Raw genomic sequence first — 22,344 nt, 5'->3', positions numbered from 1 at the left:
GCCTCCCAAAAATTCGGAACTAATAATGAGATGAGAACTAAGAATGACATACAAAATAATAATGAGATATAACGCAACAAATTCGGAGAGTGGGGGCTCGTGACGCCACGTCTAGGTATGTAAAATTTGTACTAAGCAGTGACTTAACACAAAATTCAAGTGTGTTATATCTTCGTTATTATTTGTTTGTGAGAAGGAGAAAAGAAAAAATACATGTCCATTATTTTAGGATTATCTAAAAGACGGACTAATTGCTTTTTTTTGATTCACCATACCACCTATTTCATAACATTCATTTCTATACATTTCAAGAGTAGTATTGCTCTTGAAGTTCCACATCAGGTGTTCCAGATCTTCGATGTATATACGTCAATAGATAGTGCTTATCAGGTTGAACCACTTTTGCTAAAACGTCATATCTTTATATGCTATAGTCTAGCTGGGCTCCTGGCGTTCCACATCAGGTGTTTTACATCTTCAATTTTTATAAGTCAATAGAGAGTGCTTATCAGATTGAACAACTTTTGCTAAAACGTCACACCTCTATATGCTATAGTCTAGCTGGGCCCCTGGAGTTCCACATCAGGTGTTTTAGATCTTCAATTTGTATAAGTCAATAGAAAGTGCTTATCAAATTGAACAACTTTTGCTAAAACGTCATACCTGTATATGGTACAGAGAAGCTGGGCTCTTGGGGTTCCACATCAGGTGTTCCAGATCTTAAAATTTATTATCTCAGCTGAAAATGCTCATCATATGAAACAATTTTTGCCATGGCACCATTTTTGTATCTCTTATAGTTTTGTTGGTCTGTTGGTGTTCTGCATCAGGTCTTCAAGTTTCGAAGATAAATTATAGCCTATATGTTGACCAGGCTTAATACTGATACAACAAAGAAAAAATCATTGAAATCCGTCCAGTAGTTCCGAAGATTAGCGTGTACAAACAAACAGACATACAGACATATAGACAGAATTTTTTTTGGATTTGTGCTCCATTACTGTTTCTAAACCCCACCCAATTATTATTTTTTAAATATATTCAATGTACAGACACAGTTTTTTTACAGATTTATTATATGTATAGATTTATTATATGTATAGATAGAAGATAAATATAATCTAACTATCTCTATTCACCTGCAGGTTATGCCACCAACTGACCATAGTTGACGTTCACAGCCTACATGATAATGTTTTCTTCATCATCTGAGGAATTTAAACGAGAAATACGGTTATCTAATTACAAGCTGCGTGAGTAACTGGACAATATGAATTAATTAATGTTAAAAGAGCATTTTTCTAAAAGGCACCTCACTTTTACAGTTATGATATGACTGATGACGCTTTAAACTTTTGATGTTTCTGGTAGAAGCAATACCGTTAATGATATAGCTTGTTTGGGTTTGACAATTAATTATTATTCTAAATACCTATAATACCGAGAAAAAATAACCTTGAGCAGGTTCATTGAACTTGAACGTTGCTTTCCTGTGATCACTTTGACCAGAAAACATTTTGTTTTACCTTGTAGACAATCTATGAAACGTAATAAACTCAATTTCGATGTACCTACGTATGGACATATACTGGACAGTAGTCGTAATCCTCTAAATGTCGATGCTAAAACGTTTATACGAAACGTGACCGTACATTATTTTTGGGAATGAAGCCACATTACAACAAAAAAGTTCTATCAATAATTGGCACTTAAAAAGAATTAGCGTCAAAAGTTTCCTTGTTACTTTGTAATTAAAATTTCAACAACATTTTTCTTTTTCACTAAACTCTCGTTTACTGTTAAAATTCTTCTCAAATAGAAACTGATAAGGTAAACGCGGGTGAAGTCGTCATGCCCCAATAGTCGTCAATTAATCTTAAAACTTTTATTATTATTTTCTACTGAACTTAAAATGGGCCGGTTTATATATCAACATATTCTTGATAATATATTGCACTATTGAAATAACAATACGGGGTTTTAACAGTCACGGCTTCCAAGATATGTTATTTGAAACGTGTGTGCCCTAACAAAATCGTATTTTCGTGAAGTTCAGCTGTCAAAAGTGAAACTCAGCACGTGGTTTTGTGTTTTGATTTACATAACTCCAGTGGGGTCTGTGGTATGTTTCTTTGTTTAATTAGATAGTTAAGTTTATTTGCTAACGATGTAATATGCAATTTGGAATACTTTTAACATAGAAGATATATTTTTTTAATGTGACATCTATAGGTACTTCAAAACTCCCATTTGACCCAAAACCCGTCAATTTTACTATTATTATGACGACTACTGGGACATACTCAAAAGTTGCCCCTAAACTCGTCATAATGAGGATATTTTGTGGTTTACAGTACAAAATGCGAATAAATAGCTAATATCGAGACTTTTACAAAATTGATAACTGTCTAGAACAAACATATTTAAGGTTTAGACTACATTTGTTCATAAAACTGCGTTTCTTTTAAGCTTTTTCTTAGGGGTAAATTTTACTCTGCTGGTTCTAGATGCACGTACACAGTCATGTTATTCGATTCAATTCATATGTTTCTTAATGGTTAAATCCCCTGTTTTCTATAAGTATGCACTTACTACAAGTGTTTTTTCAGGAACATATTGGCCGCCATTCGATTCGATTCGATCTACCGCTTTGGGTACAAGTAGGTAGTAGGTAGGTAAAGCACTAGCCTTTGTTTCTACTACGCTTGGATTACAATTTTTTTGAAAAAATGACTGTTCTTACACTATGCTTTTTGTTCGAAATAACTGCATTTCGTCACGCGTATTGTACCGCGTCTTCCTAATGTGCCTTAATAGCGCCTGTATAAAAATTATGTCATTCAACTAGTTTTGACGCAAAAAATATTAAAATCAGTTTTAAAACTAAGATGACATAGCTTCCATCGCTGTCACTTCTTTGCTTGTCGTATTCGATATTGATGGGTAAAGAGTAATCTTAAGTAAGCAGATCATGACTGAAAGAAACTACAAGCAAGAGGGCCTTTTAAAAGTCATAAAAGCTGTAAATCAAGGGCCCACACACAACATCAGATGCAGCAAAAAAATGAAAAACGCTCTTTTGAGATAACTTTGATGAAATGGTGACACAAAACCGACGATTATCCCTGTATACACTATAGAAATGTACCCAAGGACAATCCCCGGTTTGTGCTATTCTATTGCTAACTGTGGATGAAAACTACTTAGCTATTGCGTTGGGAGGGATGTTAGTGGAGTAGGATATAGGAAACTGTAGGAACTATGGCACCTGGAAAAAAAGTCGTGGTGGCCTGGTGGGCCAAGAATCAACCTCTCAAGTATGAGGGCGCGGGTTCGATTCCAGGTCAGGGAAGTAGGGCACGCCACCATAGTGGCGGTAAGTCCCCTCTTTGAGGAGTGGCTCGGGAGGAGTCACGGCGCCCTCACGTACCGCATGACGCAGGTCCTCACCGGACACGGTTGTTTCGGGAGGTATCTGCATCGAATCGGTCGTGAGGAGGCGCCCGGGTGTCACCACTGTGCGGATAGCCCCGAGGACACGGTGGACCACACAGTCCAGGAGTGCCCTGCGTGGGAAGGGCACCACCGGGTCCTCGTCGAGGCTGTGGGCGGCGGCGACCTCTCGCGTCCGGCCCTGGTTCAAGCCATGGTCCGGGGCGAAAGGGAATGGGATGCCGTCGCCTCCTTCTGCGAAGCAGTCATGCTCGAGAAGGAGGCGGCGGAACGTCAGAGAGTTCGCACCTCTCATCCCGGCCGCCGCGCTGGAGCAGGTAGACACCACGGGCGCCGGGTGTCGCGAGACGACTCCCGGCCACCGTAGGCGTGGGTCTGTGGGCGGTGAGTTCGGGTGGCTCATCGCTCATGTCTGTTTTTAGACAACAGACCCGTGTCGGCGGCGCGCGTTGTTCCACGCGCTCCTCAAAGAGATGTCAGCAACCCCAGAGGGGCCCAGCAGGGCCAAGGCCTGCCGGGGCTGCGGGTTGTTCGAAAGAGGTACCGCGGCCCTAGCACATAAGGCCTACGACGGAACACGACGGCTTTTAGTCAGTAAGAGTCTGACACTCCCTCACCGCTGCTAACCCACAGCGGGAGGGGTCATTTGATGATTTTTTACGTCGTTAAAAAAAAAAAGGTCAGGGAAGTACCAACGCAACTTTTCTAAGTTTGTATGTACTTTCTAAGTATATAATGCAATGACACCAATGACTGTGTTTCGGATGGCACGTTAAACTGTCGGTCCCGGCTATCCTTGTACATCCTTGGCAGTCGTTACGGGTAGTCAAAAGCCAGTAAGTCTCACACCAGTCTAACCAAGGGGTATTGGGTTGCCTGGGTAACTGGGTTGAGGAGGTCAGATGGGCAGTCGCTTCTTGTAAAGTACTGGTACTCGGCTGAATCCGGTTAGACTGGAAGCCGACCCCAACATAGTTGGGAAAAAAGGCTCGGAGGATGATGATGATGAGGAACTATGGCACCTGCCGATGACAATGTATAAAATACATGTTAAAATGGCAGGTGGAGACTCGCTACCTCACTTACTGGGCCCCCGGGAATCAGTTGCTAAATCGCAACAAGAGGGCAACAGGTACATGAGCGGCTGAAGGGTGGGGATACCTCGACGGACTTTAAACGCTCCTTGTGGGTCCAGCATCACCGGCCCACTCACCACTTACCACGAAGCACCTACCCTCCGAGCGGGCTGCTAACCCTGCTCTAGCGACTCCACTCTGGTCGGCCAATGAAGGCAAGCCAAGAGGCGGGAGACCTTCACTCCGGCAGGCCGGAGATGGGGGACAGTATACTCTCCCCGGAGCACTCGGATATATAGCCCCGCGGGGTCGCTACTCCCCGTCATCCACCTGAGATGCCCTGTGGGGCTTATTAGATATTATTATTATTGGGTTTGAACGGTTAGTTGTACCTAATCATATTTTATTTTTTGATGGATACCTTTAAGACAGTAGACAGTTTAAACTGTCTATAGAGATTTTTGCAAATGGTACTTAGCATGCGCTAAGCAGTTCAGAAGTTTTGATGAATAACAACCTTACCTACATATATTTCGCGGAGCTATATAAATTAATGTGGTTTTTATTTTTTGTGATTACTAATTATTTTATTTTACAATTTAAATATTTTAAAAGTAATTATTTTACTCGTGCTACATATGCACATGACTGCATCGTTATTATGACTAAGAAATGTAACATACTAGCTTCTGCCAGCGGTTTCACCCGCATCCCGTGGGAACTACTTCCCGTACCGGGATAAAAAGTAGCCTAAACCCTTCCTCGATAAATGGGCTATTTAACACTGAAAGAATTTTTCAAATCGGACCAGTGGTTCCTGAGATTAGCGCGTTCAAACAAACAAACAAACTCTTCAGCTTTATAATATTAGTATAGATATTTTATAGACTGGTTTTGTGATTCCAAGCGTTTGATAGATAGGAATATAAATTAAAATGCAACCATGTATCTGTTTTATTGAATACCTGCTCTTCTAACAGATTATGACCTGCTATTCTAAATCATCATCAGCCTATCGCAGTCCACTGCTGGACATAGGCCTCTCCAAGTGCACGCCACTGAGATCTATTTTCGGCTTCTCGCATCCAGCTCCTGCCAGCCGTCTTGCGCAAGTCATCACTCCACCGTGCCTGAGGACGTCCTACACTACGTTTGCCGAGGCGTGGTCTCCACTCTAGAACTCGTTTACCCCAACGGTTATCGGTTCTTCGGCTAATATGGCCAGCCCACTGCCACTTCAGCTTGCTGATTCGGTAGGCTATGTCGATGACCTTGGTTCTCTGACGGATTACCTCATTTCTGATGCGATCCCTCAGAGAAACGCCGAGCATAGCTCTTTCCATAGCCCGCTGAGCGACTTTAAACTTGTGGACCAGCCGTACCGTCAGTGTCCACGTTTCGGCTCCGTAGGTCATGACAGGTAGGACGCACTGATTGAAGACTTTTGTCTTTAGGCACTGTGGGATCGACGATGTTAGGACTCGACGTAGCTTCCCAAATGCAGCCCAACCCAACTGAATTCTTCTATTCACCTCGTCCTCAAAGTTGTTTCTACCTAACTGCAATGTCTGCCCGAGGTATACATATTTCCGAACAACTTCGAGAACGGCGCCGTGTATCGCAATCGGTTCCGGTAGAACATGTTCATTGAACATGACCTTGGTTTTGTCCAAGTTCATCCGTAGGCCGATGCGTAGAGAAGATTCAGCCAAGTCGTTCAGCATCTGTTGTAGGTCCTGCAGCGTTTCCGCCATGATGACGATATCGTCAGCAAATCTCAAGTGAGAGATGTGTTCGCCATTGATGTTGATGCCGCGTCCTTTCCAGTTCAGCGTCTTGAACATATCCTCCATTGCATTAGTGAACAGTTTCGGGGAAATAACATCCCTTGTCTCACTCCTCGATGCAACGGTATGGGCCTTGTTTGCTGATTCTGTACTTGGACGGACATTGTAGCGGCTTTGTAGAGACATCTCATCACTTGGATGTATCGCCAATCTACTTGACAACGCTGCAGGGACTCCAGAACAGACCAGATTTCAACCGAGTCAAAGGCCTTCTCATAGTCCACAAATGCTAGACACAGGGGCTGATTATACTCTTCGGTCTTCTGTATAATCTGCCGCACTGTGTGGATGTGGTCTATGGTGCCGTATCCGCTCCGAAACCCAGCCTGCTCCGGTGGTTGGAATTCGTCGAGTCTTCGCGCAAGTCGGTTCGTGATCACTCTTGAGAACAGCTTATATACGTGGCTTAGGAGGGAAATGGGTCGATAGTTCTTCAACTGGGTTTTGTCTCCCTTTGAAGAACAGGACGACAACACTCCTACTCCACGCCTCTGGAGTTCTCCCTTCAAAGAGGACGGCATTAAAAAGCTTCTGGAGCTCCCCCAGTACGGGCTTGCCTCCTGCTTTTAAAAGCTCTGTTGTAATGCCATCCTCGCCAGGGGCTTTTCCATTTTTGAGCTGTCTCAGAGCGATCTCGATTTCGCCACTGCTGACGTCTGCCAGGTCTTCGGTGAAATGGCGTGTTAATGTGGCTCTAGAATCCTCATTTCCGGGATCAGGTCGAGATGCATGCGATGCGTATAACCGGCCATAGAAATTTTCCACTTCCGAAAGGACTGCCGGCACCGAAGAAACGACTTCTCCACTTGTTGTGGTCAGCTTCGTCAAGTGGCTTCTTCCAAGAGATTGTACGAACACCTTTGACCCCCGATTCATCTCAATTGCTCTTTCAATGTCCAGAGTATTGGAGCACCGGAGGTCGCGTCGTACGTGCTTGTTGATCTCTTGGTTTAGAGCCCGCTGAGCTGACGAAGTGACAGGCGGGTTTTCACGTCGTTTCTTCATAAGCCCTAATGTCTCTTCCGAAAGCTTTGATTTCTTGCCCTTACGCTGCATGTTACAGAATCTCGAACCTTCCTCCCTGAGGATCCGAACCACATATTCGTGGTTCTGGTTAACGTCTGTTGTGGTTTCCACGGCGGCAAATCGGTTCTCCAAATTTGACTGGAACGTTTCAGATCCTGTCATGGTTTGGAGCAGTGTTGGTCGGAGCCTGGCCTTCATCAGACGGAAACGTTCAGCCTTGAAGTTGATATTCAGAGAGCCTCGGACAAGTCGGTGATCGCTCCCGGTATTAAACCTATTGATCACGGAGACGTCTCTGAATATGTGCTTCTTGTTCGTCATGATGAAGTCAATCTCATTTTTAGTCATAGTATCGGGGCTTTGCCACGTCCACTTCCTTTGGGGCTATTCTAAATAGGAATTTGGTTTTTTATCTATCTACCTACCTAATGTTTCAAAAGCACAAGTATGCTTAACAAATTCAAGCACAAAAAAATGTACATAACTTGAACCTTATGTTCAAGAGCAGAGAGTTTACATTAGCATTAAAAGTTGACGAGTACTGGGATAATTTGACGAGTATCCGTACAAATCAGACGACTATTGGTACAAATCGCCCTTTTTTTACTTTTGCCTTAATAAGTATATAAACCCATCAAAATTATTTAAAAAACATTAGTTACTTAGAATAATGAATAAATACTCTATCACGTCATGCAAAAATTTTCATTTTCTATTGAATATTTAACACACAGTAGCGCTTCAAAGTCAGTGATTTCCGAAATCCGACGACTATTGGTACGTTTACCTTATTAGGTTTTGGTATCTTAAACCCATTTAATCTTTAAATTTTTCATATTTTTTTTATGACAACACTCTAATGTTTGTTCCTTTACGTAAGCGCAAGTCCTGAATATGTACCTACTCGTAGTTAAAATAATTCTGTTTTTAATACAGCAGTTTACACAAAGAAGCATTATAAGTACCAAACTAAGTAGCGCATGAAATACTTATAAATGTATATTCATCTCGATAAGCCAATCGAAGGTTTACATTTTATCGAGTATGGAATAACGGATCCCTGAAAGCAATAACGATTTGTTGCAAAGCTCGACCAATAAATCCATATTTTTCTCCAGCCAGACTAAAGCTATAAATTTCATACCGGAATACTATACCCGCGTATGCTTGCAAAACAATAAATTGCGAACGCCGGCCGCACACTCTAGTCATATTCATAAACCAATGAACGACTAAAGGTTTTATTTAATCATTGGCATTCCCAACCATTATGCGTCTATTATACTGCTCTTAAATTATAGCGTCATTATAATGCCGGCGCTGAATTTGAATTTGTCATTATCTCTAATTATGTTGAACAAGCTTTACTCATTTAATTTATTTTAAAACCGCTGACATGAAAATAACGTAATCAGAGGGGATGGCTTTGTAATATTACTTATAAAGAACGGCATTTTTTGCTCTTCTCTTATTCACCAGGATCACATCATACAAGAAAAACTATATGTCAACCCGGTTGATTTTCTTGCATTTACGACTTTTTGAATTTGATGATAACATACATCATGTAGGTAGGTTGGTAGGATGGTAGGCTCATAACCTACCATCATTGTAACTGAAACAACACATATGAATATTTTAATTATCTGTTTTACAATACCTACCGCGTTTGTCCCGTTAATTGTGGTAATCTTAGGACCTCAGGTGTGAATTGAAATAGGTATGTTCGTATTAGGTTCACTTATTCGATACTCAATATCCCTTAAAATGACTCAAAACGCGTCTAGTTAACAATCTTTGTTAAACAGAACGTTAGTCGTATTACTCCTTATAATTGCTTAGGTACGAATTGAGCATCCTTGGCAGTCGTTACGGGTAATCAGAAGCCAGGACGTCTGACACCGGTCTAACCATGGGTTATTGGGTTGCCCGGGGAACTGGGTTGAGGAGGTCAGATAGGCAGTGGCTCCATGTAAAAAGCTGGCAGTCAGCTGCATCCAGTTACGTAGACCGGAAGAAGACCTCAACATAGTTGAGAAAAGGGCTCGGGAGATGGACCTATTTTTGCCCGTATGGAAATACTCGTACAGTATGTGATAATTAAAATGTTTTTTTTTTCTTGTTTCAGGAGTGGTTTTTGATCAGAACACTGAAGAGATTCAAAATGCATTTAAATTTGCGATGTTGCAACACTCAAACGCAAATAAGTCGAGCCTAGATTTTCAACTGTACGTCGATATCATCAATACTGCCGATGCCTTCAAGTTGTCCAGACTCAGTAAGTATCGTTAAGTTAATATTTAAGTAAGAAACTGTAACTGCACAACTTAAGCAGCTGGGTCTCAAAATATGAAATAGCTTATAAATGACAATAGTTGTCACCTTAGAACGGTATTTGTAAATCAAGAAAGCGGGAAAATCCAGTCAATTTGTCAATCGCACAAGTGGTTATTCCATTAACAGGAGCATTTAAATTTTGATCTTCGTACTAAACACGAAGTATCCTTTAAATTGTATTGTCTACGTATAGGAAACATGTTTTTATTTAAATCGAAGGAACATTAAAAATAAACCAATTACATACATACCTAACTATACTGAAAGCAATTTTATATCAAACTAGCTTTTGCCCGCGGCTTCGCTCCCGTCAACTGACTTCTCTACTTTACCCTATTTTTTTTTCATAAGAACCTTCTCCTGGCAATAACAAACACAACAAAAAAAGAATTAGCCAAATTGGTCCAGGCGTTGTTGAGTTATGCGCTTACCAACACATTTTGCGATTCATTTTTATATTATAGAAGATATAAAAGTCGCCACCAAATGACTGTGTTTCGGATGGCACGTTAAACTGTAGGTCCTGGCTGTCATTGAACATCCTTGGCAGTCGTTACGGGTAGTCAGAAGCCAGTAAGTCTGACACCAGTCTAATCAAGGGGTATCGGGTTGCCCGGGCAACTGGGTTGAGGAGGTCAGATAGGCAGTCGCTTCTTGTAAAGCACTGGTACTCAGCTGAATCCGGTTAGACTGGAAGCCGACCCCAACATAGTTTGGGAAAAGGCTCGGAGGATGATGATGATGATGATAAAAGTCGCCACAGGCGTTTTACTCAATCGCAATTACCTAATTAAGTTCGGTTGTAAGACTTACAGGATACCTACTAATATGTAGAATCTACCTAGACATAAATATACGTGTTCTTACATCTTTACACAGAAAACATCTAAAAAACAACTATAGCTTAATATTCGACTATTAAAAGTTCTGCTAACTTTTCTGTCATAATTGATAAATGCACTACAACTCGGGCTTTTGCCAAGAGCATCAAAAAGTATCATATGCAAAACTTTTCTAGCAAACAAATTACCTACTACATTTTTCACAAATAACACAAAATGTGTGTAAAATACTATCTTTTTTGGCCAACATGTTGCTTTTGTGGCAATATCAGATGCCATCAGCAACAAATATGGAGTTTTTGATCTATATAATTAGTATATTTCCCACATGTTTACAAAAGAGAAAGTACATTACACAATACTGCAATTGATCGCGCTGCTTTATAGTGATATTAAACCATTGTTTGCCTTATTATATACCTACATCCTGACATATACCTACGAAAAAGCCCAAATTCTTAGAAAATCATAACATTAGCTGCTAATGAACGAAAACCCATATAAAAGCCATTCAAAGTTTGGGAGTGCAGTAATTGAATATTTCGTATAAAACCACTTTTCTTTCACTAGACTTCATAAAGTTTCCAAAGTTAGTTCAAAACAACTGCGAGAACCGTCAATACTCGTTATAACTAATAATACAGAAATGTTTTCTACACTCAGCTGAGTGCTGCTGCCTCTACCTATCTCTTAGATTTACTTTGTAACCGTAATCAAATAAAGTAATGTTTGCAGAATGTCAGTGTTTAACAATTTAATGCCATACCTATTCCTCTGAATCTTTCCCAGCTATTTTACAGTAATCGCAAGACAACTTAGCAAAGCGTAAGCCATTTCAAATATAACTAAAAATTTAACTGGACCATAAACAAACTTGTAGAAAGCAAAATATTTTATCCGTGTACCTAACAGTCAACGGAAAATACACAGATAAACAGAGTATGTTTCACCTGTAGCGAGGTCAAGAAAATTAAGTTTGTATTTTGCGGTGTTCTCCTTGACACAGAACTCTCATTTGAATGCAAGACCTTCCTCTCTTTTTATTTCGCTTCGTCACGCGGGGCTGATCAAAACACTTTTGAGCGGTGCCGCGTGAATTTTCAAAACAACCCGTTTGTACAACAAATGTCAAAGGCAAACTAGACTTTGGCTCTCTAAAAGATAGTGATCCAACAGGTTCAATTCTATTTTGTTTAAACTGAAAATAAATGAACTGCGATTTCAAACTGTGGGGTTGAATTTCATGTATATTGTAAAATAATATCAAGATAAATAACTTCAGTTGAATAATGTAGCCGAGGGAGGAGCTAGTGAAAATGGTTCCTTAATAAAGTGTTAAGAAGATACCTGTTCAAAATTATGCGCATACATTATTTTTGGGACAAAGTATGTACAATGTGCGTCGTGAATGATAAAGATCTAAAAAATTATGTGACCTCTAAATTTTCAACGTAGTTTTTAATTTAATTTCGTAAATTGTAACGATACTCACATTTATATCACGTTGATCAAACATAACAAAAGTATGATAGAGGAATATTAATATAAAAGTAAATTCCAATAAAAATAATTTTTGTTTAGTTATTACAAGGCAAGGCAGGGTTGGCCGGAAGAGATGGCGTGACAATCTAGACGCTTATTGTAGACGCGTATTGTATTCGGTCGAAACATCGAGAAGTGTGGAAGCAAGATGGGGAGGCCTTTGCCTAGCAGTGGGGACATTATAGGCTAAAAATAATAATATTACTTAGAAGTTACAAATTTATTAACATTCCAGTAGTTAGTCCTTTCAGTTATTTCACCGTCACTTATCACCTAGCTTTACCTATATTTTTACCTCTAAATAATAAATAGGTAGTAATAAGGTACCACACACCTTGACAATCATTGTACAATATAGCATTATTAGTATTTCCATGAAAGTCAAGCTCTCCGCTCAGTTTAATTTGCTAAAGTTGTTATAGATTCGAGATAACGTATACATTTTTTTAAGTCGACCACCATAAAGCTCGGTGCTGAAGACAAATCTTGGAATAGAGGTTTGTCTTCAGCTTTTTTCGTCTTTATTTCTATCATTAAATCCTGCTTGAAAGCTATTGCATGTTCCTACTGAGTATAGCGCTTAGCACGGGCTCAAGCCGCGAGCTTAATGTATAGGCCTCAGAAAATCGCTCGAGAGTTCTGAGTAAATTAATATTTTCCAAGGGTGGCGTCCCACAAATGTTTCCCTGAAAGGTAGTTTGATTAGGTTAATATTAAGTTAATATATCAAGTTATTATCATGTTGACAAGGTAAATTACAGAAAAAGTCAAGTCATTTAACTGCGTCAAGTCGTTCCATCATCCACATTAATTGTACCCGGATGAATATCTAATTCAGCATATTACCTGGGTCGATAAAAGTATGAGATAATAATTCAGTGTAGGTAGATATCAATTTAGGTGTTTTGATTCGCAATTCTAACAAAAAAGTAAAACTTAAATCTATGTGCTATTTGTTGGTGATGATAAATAAAAACAACGGGTTGTACTCCGGGAGTGCCGACAGAAATGAAAACTTGAATACTAACGTTATGCATCTTAGATATTTTAGAATGGTTAGGGATCAATCTTTCAATAAAAGTAGTATTAATTATGTGGTAAAATATTGAATTTATTGCGTTATCGTATATTTATCTTTGTACTTTCATTAAGAATAGAATAATTCAGAACTATTCCAATTATTTTAACATAAAAAAGTAATTGTCGAACGATCTACGAACGTCTTACGGCCTTCACGTCTTACGTCTTGTCGCGAGTTTAACAGTTTCTCTATGACAAAAAGTGCACAACGCCGCTAAAGAAGTTTTCTCTTCAAAATGGATACAAAATCAACAGCCAAAACACTCCAATAGATCACAATTCGGGTCGTTTCTTAGCAACACAATTTGATAAAAGTTTTTGTAAAACTCGAGACCTAAGGGGTTGGCTGAAGATTAAAATACCTACACTTTTTGGTAGGCATTTACAACAGTTTTCAACGGGCATGCTATGTAAGACAAGGGTTACCTTTGCCATAATTACTAAAGTTTAGAAAATGAAATGTTCTACGATCTGTTTATTATGTCTTGCATGGCACTGGAAACTAATAGCCCGAGTTAGTTTGGGCCAACTTAGTTCCGCACACTTGTGTACGGCAAGCCTTAACGAGCGAGTCACTCAAGGTTTTAGGCGGGTTCTGATTTATTTACCACTAGCAGCATCTGTTACATGACATGAGTGTCTAAATGATACTTTGAAGTTGTCAAATTATCGCGTACTTACTTTGGGGAAATTGGGATTGCGCGCCCAAGTTTCAGTGGCAAATTACTACACGCCCTTCATTGGAAGCGCGTCGCAGTTCTATTACGGATATAATTTTGTTTTGCAAATATTGTAAGACATTAATAAGAGCTATTAATCTAATACCACACATTGTATATGTTATAGGCAATGTGTTTAATGCAGGCATTCTATACATTTCCCATGTATACAATGCCTAGGCATTCTAAACAATGCCGGATCATACACATTGCCTATAACATATAGACGTAACCCGACAGTATTACTAATAAATGAATAGATTTTTACAATAAGATCACGAGAGATTTTACAAAAGGATTGCTAAACATACAAATACAAATCTCGCACAGGCCGCATAGGGTATAACAAAAATTGTATCAAGCTCATGGTAACCCTTATGGCTTAAATAGAAGATAACTGCAATATTGTTTTTCCCTCATTTGATACTGAATTCCTAGCCAATAAATTACCTTTACATTATGTGGAATCTAATTTTGGGGCACAATTACGGCTTCAGTCATAAAAACCTAATGAAAAAAGTTGTGACAGGCACATTTCATGCGTATCCTGTGAAATTGCAAAGTGCGTTCGGGATTTATTAATTCATTATGGTGCTGTAAACTTGGAAGATATTCAGCGAAGTGCACACGATAAGAATTTAATTCCATGAGTAGATCGGGGAGTTGTGGGCACGGAGCGGGGCAGCGAGCTACGGGAGAAATGACCACAACGGAACGCGCAGTACAAAGATTAAATTGAATCTGGCAACTTGCCAGAATCTACGTACCTAAAATTACAAAATATTATGCTGATTTTATAGCTTGACTAAAGAACTGCTTATAGTCCTGCTTCGGCGGTCGGGTGAATTACAGCGCTATAGTAAAAATGCATACCTGCACTGCTGTTTAGCTCCCTAAATAGAGTGGAGGCTTTTAACGCAAGTGCCCTGAACACAACGTATTTTTAACGTTAAGTGCTTTTAACGATATGATATCCTCCTCCGAGCCTTTTCCCAATCATGTTGGGGTCGGCTTCCAGTCTAACCGGATTCAGCTGAGTACCAGTGCTTTACAAGAAGCGACTGCCTATCTGACCTCCTCAACCCAGTTTAACGATATGATATAATTTTCATTATTTACTATGAAAAAAACCTCTTTTAAATAGGTATAGGTAGAACTTTGTATAGTAAGTTATATTTGAAACCAAATGGCAGATGCACTGTGTATTTTTTGTTCGTTTTAAGTTGAGTCGGATAATCGTGATTACGGATAGATAAACTCAACCGAATTCATGATGGGTGAGAAAGAAAACAGGAAATGAATTTAAAACTTCATAGGAATCGAATCATCGGAAACCATAAATAGTTACAGTTACACCATCACACCAGTAGTTTTAACAAGCATTTCCGAGTTACCAGCTTATAGTGATTGTTGTCACCCTATTGAATCGTCATTTGTTTATCCTAGTGAAGGTAAAAGTAGAACAATTTGAACTACTTAAAAGCTTTTTATAAAGTTACTTTATAAGATACTAGCCGTTTTCCCGCGGTTTTACCCGCGTCCCGTGGTAACTACTGCCCTTACCGGGATAAAATATAGTCTATGTTACTCGTGGATAATGTAGCTTTCGAATGGTGAAAGAATTTAAAAAAACGCCCAGAAGTTTTTGAGTCATTCATTACAACCAAACAAACAAAGTTTTCCTGTTTATAATATTATAGTATAGATTTTTGTGAAGATGTACTTTCTACGTTCAGCATACTGATTCTTTCGTGAAGTCTAATTTAAGGATGTACTAACTCTACAAGCTGTTGATTTGCATCCCTGCCATATTCAAGGACGTAATTATGCTAATAATTCTCGATCCAAATCAACAAAAAAATTGGTACGTAATTTTTTTTGTCATCAGTGTCATCAAGCCGTATACTTAAACTTGGCGCGTGTGTTACTGGCCTTAAAATCGTACTATTTCCTCAGACAAACGCAAACAAAAAGCATACGCAACGATTATTCATAAATTTCATTCATAAAATTGGATTCCTTCTGAAATACTACGACATTACAATGACAGAAAAAGCAGTGCATATTATCTATTTCTCGTCTACTGTAATTCCAATCGATTATTTACATATTTTATGTCCTCCTTCTGAAGTATGGCACAAATGCAAATCAACACCTTGTATACCTCTTTTATCGGAAAGCTTATCATTGCATGTGGCCCATTGTCAGATTCTAATAGGGACAACCTTCTCGGTTACAATAAACCTTTGCATTGAATACACTACAAGTAAATTTTAGAATTTTCGTAAACGAGCTACACATTTCCCAGAGTTGTTTTCCTTTAATGTAAGTGTTGTTCAAGGTGTGCAGCTAGAACTAAATAAACATTCATTTTAATGTTGTGTCGCTTTTGCAAGTGAAATACAGTAACAAATAAGTACGTGGTCACCTTTATGAAGTACACGGATGTTTTACAATGAATGCATTGGTATTCCCAAAATAAATCTTAATATTGTTATGTGTTTATACTCTAAAGGTAAGCGATTTAAAATCAAAAAGTTTTCAAACAACTTACAATGCTTATTAACAAAAGAAGTGTTTTGTTCGTATTTTAATAACATTAGAAAAGGGAAAGCTGATCTCATAAAATCGCCTCGGCCTGCTACGCAGTTAAGCCGTTTAAACTTTTTATAGCGGCCTTTGCACTGAAAATTCAGCGGATATCTGTGAACAAATAGTAGTCCCTGAAGAACGGAAACTGCCATAAAAATTCGCGTCGTCGTCATTAGTCTCAGACGTGTTTTGATCAGGGACCGTACTATGAAGTGTTAGAGCTATCGTTGTTTCGTTGCGGGAAGGAGAGGGTAGTTTTAGTCCGTATAGCTGCATCACTGTCGCTCTTGCGCAATAATAACCCCAATGACTCTTTGTAGAAAGGCGTCCTAACGCAGTCCCGCCTCTTTTTATCTGCCTGCTGAGGCCACCTGAATAAATACTGCCTAAAAGAGAGAGACTTTGAATCTTTGAGCCCCGGAAAAAAGTTTCTTTTTCGAGCCTTCGACTGGGAACATTGTTGCCTTAATGATCGCTTACTCAGAGAAATAACTGACAGAGTCATTTTATTATTTTCAAAAAAATAACAAAGAATTATGTTTATGTTGAATGATTGCGTTAGTAAAGGTGTATTTACACGGTGCATGTAGCTGGAGCAAGTTAACATGCGCAAATGACAAGAGCACGCGGGTGGGTATTTTGCTTTAGACCAGGCGCGAGTCTGCACAAGCTAAGTAGCTTGTGCTTGTGTGCAAAGTGCATCTGCACAGTACACTCGCACCGTGTAGATGCACAGCTTTGAACAGATTATTGAAAATTAATAAAATCTGGTTAATACCTACTTCTTATGAGAAGTAACAGGGCTGACATCCACCGTCATTTTAAATAGATGTCACCTTTGTCATTCCAGAAGAAGAATCTCCAAAAACAAAATAAGCCCACCCGACCCTATTAGACTGTCCATTGTTTTTAAAACAAAACAACTCAACCAAACATTTGACACTTTTACCCTCTGCTGACCTTAATTAGAAACAATGACAATAATAAACAGTTATAACAAAAACATTTCTAAAACACCTTTAATGTTTTGCTAATAACGGAGGTTACCAGCTGCTCTACGTCTTTCCAACGAACTCAAGGAATGAGAAGATTACTTAAAAACTTTGATACTGTATTTTAATTTTGTATTATTGTTTTTGGTCTCATTTTCTTTAACAAAACTTTAATTGTTTAAGAATTTACTTAATCTGCTCAAAGTTTAAAATTTTAATAATTTTCTAATCCGTTGCTCACAGTTTAACTCGCATTCTTCTTATATTTAAGTGTTGTTTAATTAGCCTGACGACCTTACCCGCATAAATGTAATCGTCGGAATGAACAATTACTTCCGTGGAAGGTCTGGTGGATCAGGAACTGCAGTTCAAGGCAGACTAGACAGTGGAGATTTCACCAACTAAAGAAAGATGACATCACGTAGGTAATCAAATTGCCAGTACACGATTCACCACCCACGCATATTTAAAGAAAACAGAACAAGGAAGATGATCGGATTAATTGGATAGAAAAACGAGTGTTTAAGCTTTGAAATAGAAGATAAAAACAAGACCCATCATCACCATTGGTGTCCCATCATGACATCAGACCCATCACCACAGCTATTGAAATTGTCGCGACAGGTGTCTATAAAACGAAATCATTTCTAGACTCAAGCGCGATCGGAAGGTAGTTTTCATTGGAAATTCAACTAATGGTGCGAAAAGGAATGCCGTGTGCAATGCATAGCTATTGGGGAAGTAGTGCTATAGCCGGGTACAGTTATTCGGGTCAGCAAGAATGTTTACGGCACGCGTCCGCACAATATAAAACGGCGCAGATGGGTGGCGTGTCACAATGCTGCTGCCACCTCCTCACAATACGGAGGGTGCCTCCAAGATCCTACCCATTGTTACGATACTCATAAAATTAATCTTCGCATCTTTTACATCAAAGTATCGTAGCAGATTTAAGTAGCCGACGTCTGTTTGGTGTTTGATTTTATAACTTATCTTTTGAAGATGACTTTAATATAGAGATTAGTATTCTAAATATGAGCTACTCATAATGAAGACTTATTTGATTGTTGAACGACCTATTCGGCTGATCTCATACAAGGCGACCAGCCAACTGCGCAGGACATTCGATGCGCAAGCTATGGCGGAGAGCGCGTCCGGCCTTGGTCCGGGGCGAGAGGGAATGGAATGCCGTCGCCTCCTTCTGGTTAGCGGTCATACTCGAGAAGGAGACGGCGGAGCGACATCAAGTTCGCACCTCTCATCCCGGCCGCCGCGCTGGAGCAGGTAGACACCACGGGCGCCGGGTGTCGCGAGACGACTCCCGGCCACCGTAGGCGTGGGTCTGTGGGCGGTGAGTTCGGGTGGCTCATCGCTCATGTCTGTATTTAGACAACATACCCGTGTCGGCGGCGCGCGTTGTTCCACGCGCTCCTCAAAGAGATGTCAGCAACCCCAGCGGGGCCCAGCAGGGCCAAGGCCTGCCGGGGCTGCGGGTTGTTCGAAAGAGGTACCGCGGCCCTAGCACATAAGAAGGCCTACGACGGAACACGACGGCTTTTAGTCAGTAAGTAAGAGTCTGACACTCCCTCACCGCTGCTAACCCACAGCGGGAGGGGTCATTTGATGATTTTTTACGTCGCTAAAAAAAAAAAAAAAGGTGTCGCGAGATGACTCCTGGCCATCGTAGACGTGGGTCTGTAGGCGGTAAGTTCGGGTGGTTCATCGTATAGACAACAGACTCGTGTCGGCGACGCGCGTTTTTCCACGCGTCCCTCAAAGAGACGTCAGCAAACCCCAGCGGGGTTTAGCAGGGCAAAGGCCTGTCGGGGCTGCGGGATTGTTCGAAAGAGTTACCGCGTGGAGTTACCCTTGTACATTAAGGGGGGGGGCATTCGATGATGTATAGTATACATCATCTTCGTATATAGTATACGGGAATTGGAGCCACCCTGCTACTAATCAATTGAGCTACTGATGCGGTTACACTAGGGAACGTATCAGAAGCAATTCTAATACTTTGGTATACTAAAGATATAGCTCGGATTCTCGAATGCTCAATCAAACATCTGTCAAAATTTGAATCTTCATCCAGGACGGTTTCCGTCAATAGCATATCACCGAATGGCATCGAATCATTCAACTGAGACGAGATGAATGGATTGTCCATACAGCCTTAGTCATACGTCCACATCGGCTTTGATCAACAAGTCTTTGTTTTCGAGTATGAAGACAAAGAGGCGAAGTCCATATCATGAATTAATCAATATTGATATTAGACGTGCCTTTCTCATCTCAAAGCCCCTAAAGATGTTTATGTGGTAGTTGCGTGAATCGGCGTCTCTTACGTTCCTATATCTACCCTGCTGCGTCCATAATAATTTTTGGCGTACATGGATTACTCCTTAAAAAATACAAAGATATTACGCAATACTCAGTATCCCAAATTGCAAATTTTAGTTAGATAAAAAGCGAAGCATTAAAATAGAAGTAATAATAATCACAAGCGTCCATGGAACTGTTTTTTACTTAAGTAACTTTTATTGCATTTGATTTCATATATTTAAAAGCATACAATTGAAGCGCAGAAGCAGTAAAAAAATAGTGCCTCCATACATTACTTATTTTTTTAAGAATTAAAGATACTTATGCCATAAGAAAGAGTGAGTTCAGAGGGAGTGTTATGTTATGGATATTATTTTATGTCAAGATATTGAAAAGAGTGTCTATGGAGTTTTTTGCCGGTTCTTCTCCATAAGACCTACTCTTTAGAACCGGGCAACTAGTGATGTTTCGAAGGCCTGTTTGAAATGAAAAAATAGACCTTGACATTATAAGCTCGAATTTTTTCATCAACTTATTGTTTTAAATTTAGCGATAAGGTATACTTGGTATGATTTAGGTCTTAGGTATCTTCGTCATAATCGTACCTTGATCAGTCTTTTGAAAAGTTTAGAAAAACTATTCCATAAATATGGGAACAAAATAGTGTTTAAAGCAGTAAATTCTAGTCCCACTAATTCACACTTTGCACATTTGTACATAACGATTGTTGAAATTTAATTATTTTCTGTTATACAGGCATACATACATAACCACCATAACCTAGCGGAAATATAATTGTACACTGCTTTTTGTCTTACTTTCACACTAGACATTAATGGTCTTAGGTACTACAAAAACTTAAACATGTTTCAAACACTTGTCTAAAAAAAGTTTGGCTGCAAAGTGGACCTTATTTCAACGTCATAATCGGATTTTTTTTAGACAAGTCTTAAACTGACGTTTAAAAGTTTTTGTGGTAAGACAGTAATTAGTTAAGAGTACCTTTTCAAAAATGTGGAGCTGAGAAGAGAGTTAAGAAAAATATTTAGCAACTGCTTACTGCTTTATTAATACGATAAACCCTTTGGACGTCATCATAGTGTGCGGAAACGAGTAATTACTCAACGGAACTATTATAATTAAACCCTCACTAAGGGAAAGTTTTCACTGACAAAACCTTATTTCATGTCGCAGTGCTATAGTACGTTGGAATTGGCCGCCATTTGGCATTAATTTCCTATTTGAAAAGGTTAACTATGTGACCTCATTCCTCTTGTATTTAGCTGCTCTCAAGCGTGCGATTCACTTTTGAAGTTTGACTCATTCCCACATATTATTTAAAAACTATGAATAACGTTGTATCATTTATACAAAAGGTGAGTTCAAAGTATAACTTTGCTACTTTTGAGCTATACATCGGGAAAATAATTATGGACTCTCCCAATTCCAATTAACTTCTGCTCCTTTATTCATTAATTTTAATTTCATACAAGGAAATATTGTTTGCATAATATGGTTCAAACCACTGATGATTGAACAAAAAACTGACATATATGAAAATGGCATGGCAATAGTTAGGACTTAGCAATTAGTGGTTGATTCTAGATAAAAACACCTGAATTTGACTACATCAGTTACCACTTATACGACGTGTACGTGACCTGAACCGACCTAGGCATATTACCACCTGTAACTTGCACAATCGTTTTTCAAAACACAACTCGTTACATTTAAAATTGAACCTGATAATTTCAACCTACTTTACCGACAACATAAACGTCACATTCTTAAAGTCAACTTTCTTTAAAACATTATTTATAAGCTCCATCAATATTGAAGTTCTCAGAATTTAAAATGATGTTCTCAAATTGCATGAACAGTGTCGACATGAATATCAGATAGTGTAAGTAGGATCCCACCCAAAACAAAAATGTGAAAGACTGCCAAGTTCGATAATATGGAAATCCTTCGCCTGTAAAAGAAGTGAGATCTGAATAAGTACCAAGTTCCATACACATACGTCAGTTAAAAATAGTTACTTTTTAATGATGTTCCTTGGCAAGTTTTCACACACCTTGTTATAAACCTACTAAACGCAATGAATCAAGTATTTAATTTTCTATTAAAACTTGCCAAGTAACATTATTAAAAAGTAACTATTTTTAACTGAGGTATGTGTATGGAACTTGGTACTTATTCAGATCTCACTTCTTTTACAGGCGAAGGATTTCCATATTATCGAACTTGGCAGTCTTTCACATTTTTGTTTTGGGTGGGATTTCATTTATTTTTGTAAGGTTGTTTATTTTATTTTTTTCTTATGATTAAGTTAGTTAAGGAAATGTCTCATTTATACTATCTTTCAGATTTTTAGGGTTCCGTAGCCAAAATGGCAAAAACGGAACCCTTATAGTTTCGTCATGTCCGTCTGTCCGTCTGTCCGTCTGTCCGTCTGTCACAGCCGATTTACTCGGAAACTATAAGTACTACAGTGATGAAATTTGATGGGAATATGT

The 22,344-nt window shown here is 39.2% G+C and overlaps 1 protein-coding gene across 2 annotated transcripts in view; it reads left to right on the top strand.

Annotated features, from left to right (window-relative positions):
- The window catches only part of LOC110381848 (glutamate receptor 1), a 139,069-nt gene that overhangs the window by 65,182 nt on the left and 51,543 nt on the right, over positions 1-22,344 (top strand). For both annotated transcript variants that reach the window (XM_049837397.2, XM_021342265.3), the window contains exon 2: positions 9,531-9,680. In XM_049837397.2, coding sequence (XP_049693354.2) covers positions 9,531-9,680 — 150 coding nt within the window. The remainder of the gene's footprint in view (positions 1-9,530; positions 9,681-22,344) is intronic.

This window comes from Helicoverpa armigera, chromosome 1 (assembly GCF_030705265.1).
Source record: "Helicoverpa armigera isolate CAAS_96S chromosome 1, ASM3070526v1, whole genome shotgun sequence".
NCBI lineage: Eukaryota > Metazoa > Arthropoda > Insecta > Lepidoptera > Noctuidae > Helicoverpa > Helicoverpa armigera.
The sequence above is the reverse complement of the archived record's forward strand: the minus strand, read 5'-3'. Positions and strand labels throughout refer to the sequence as shown.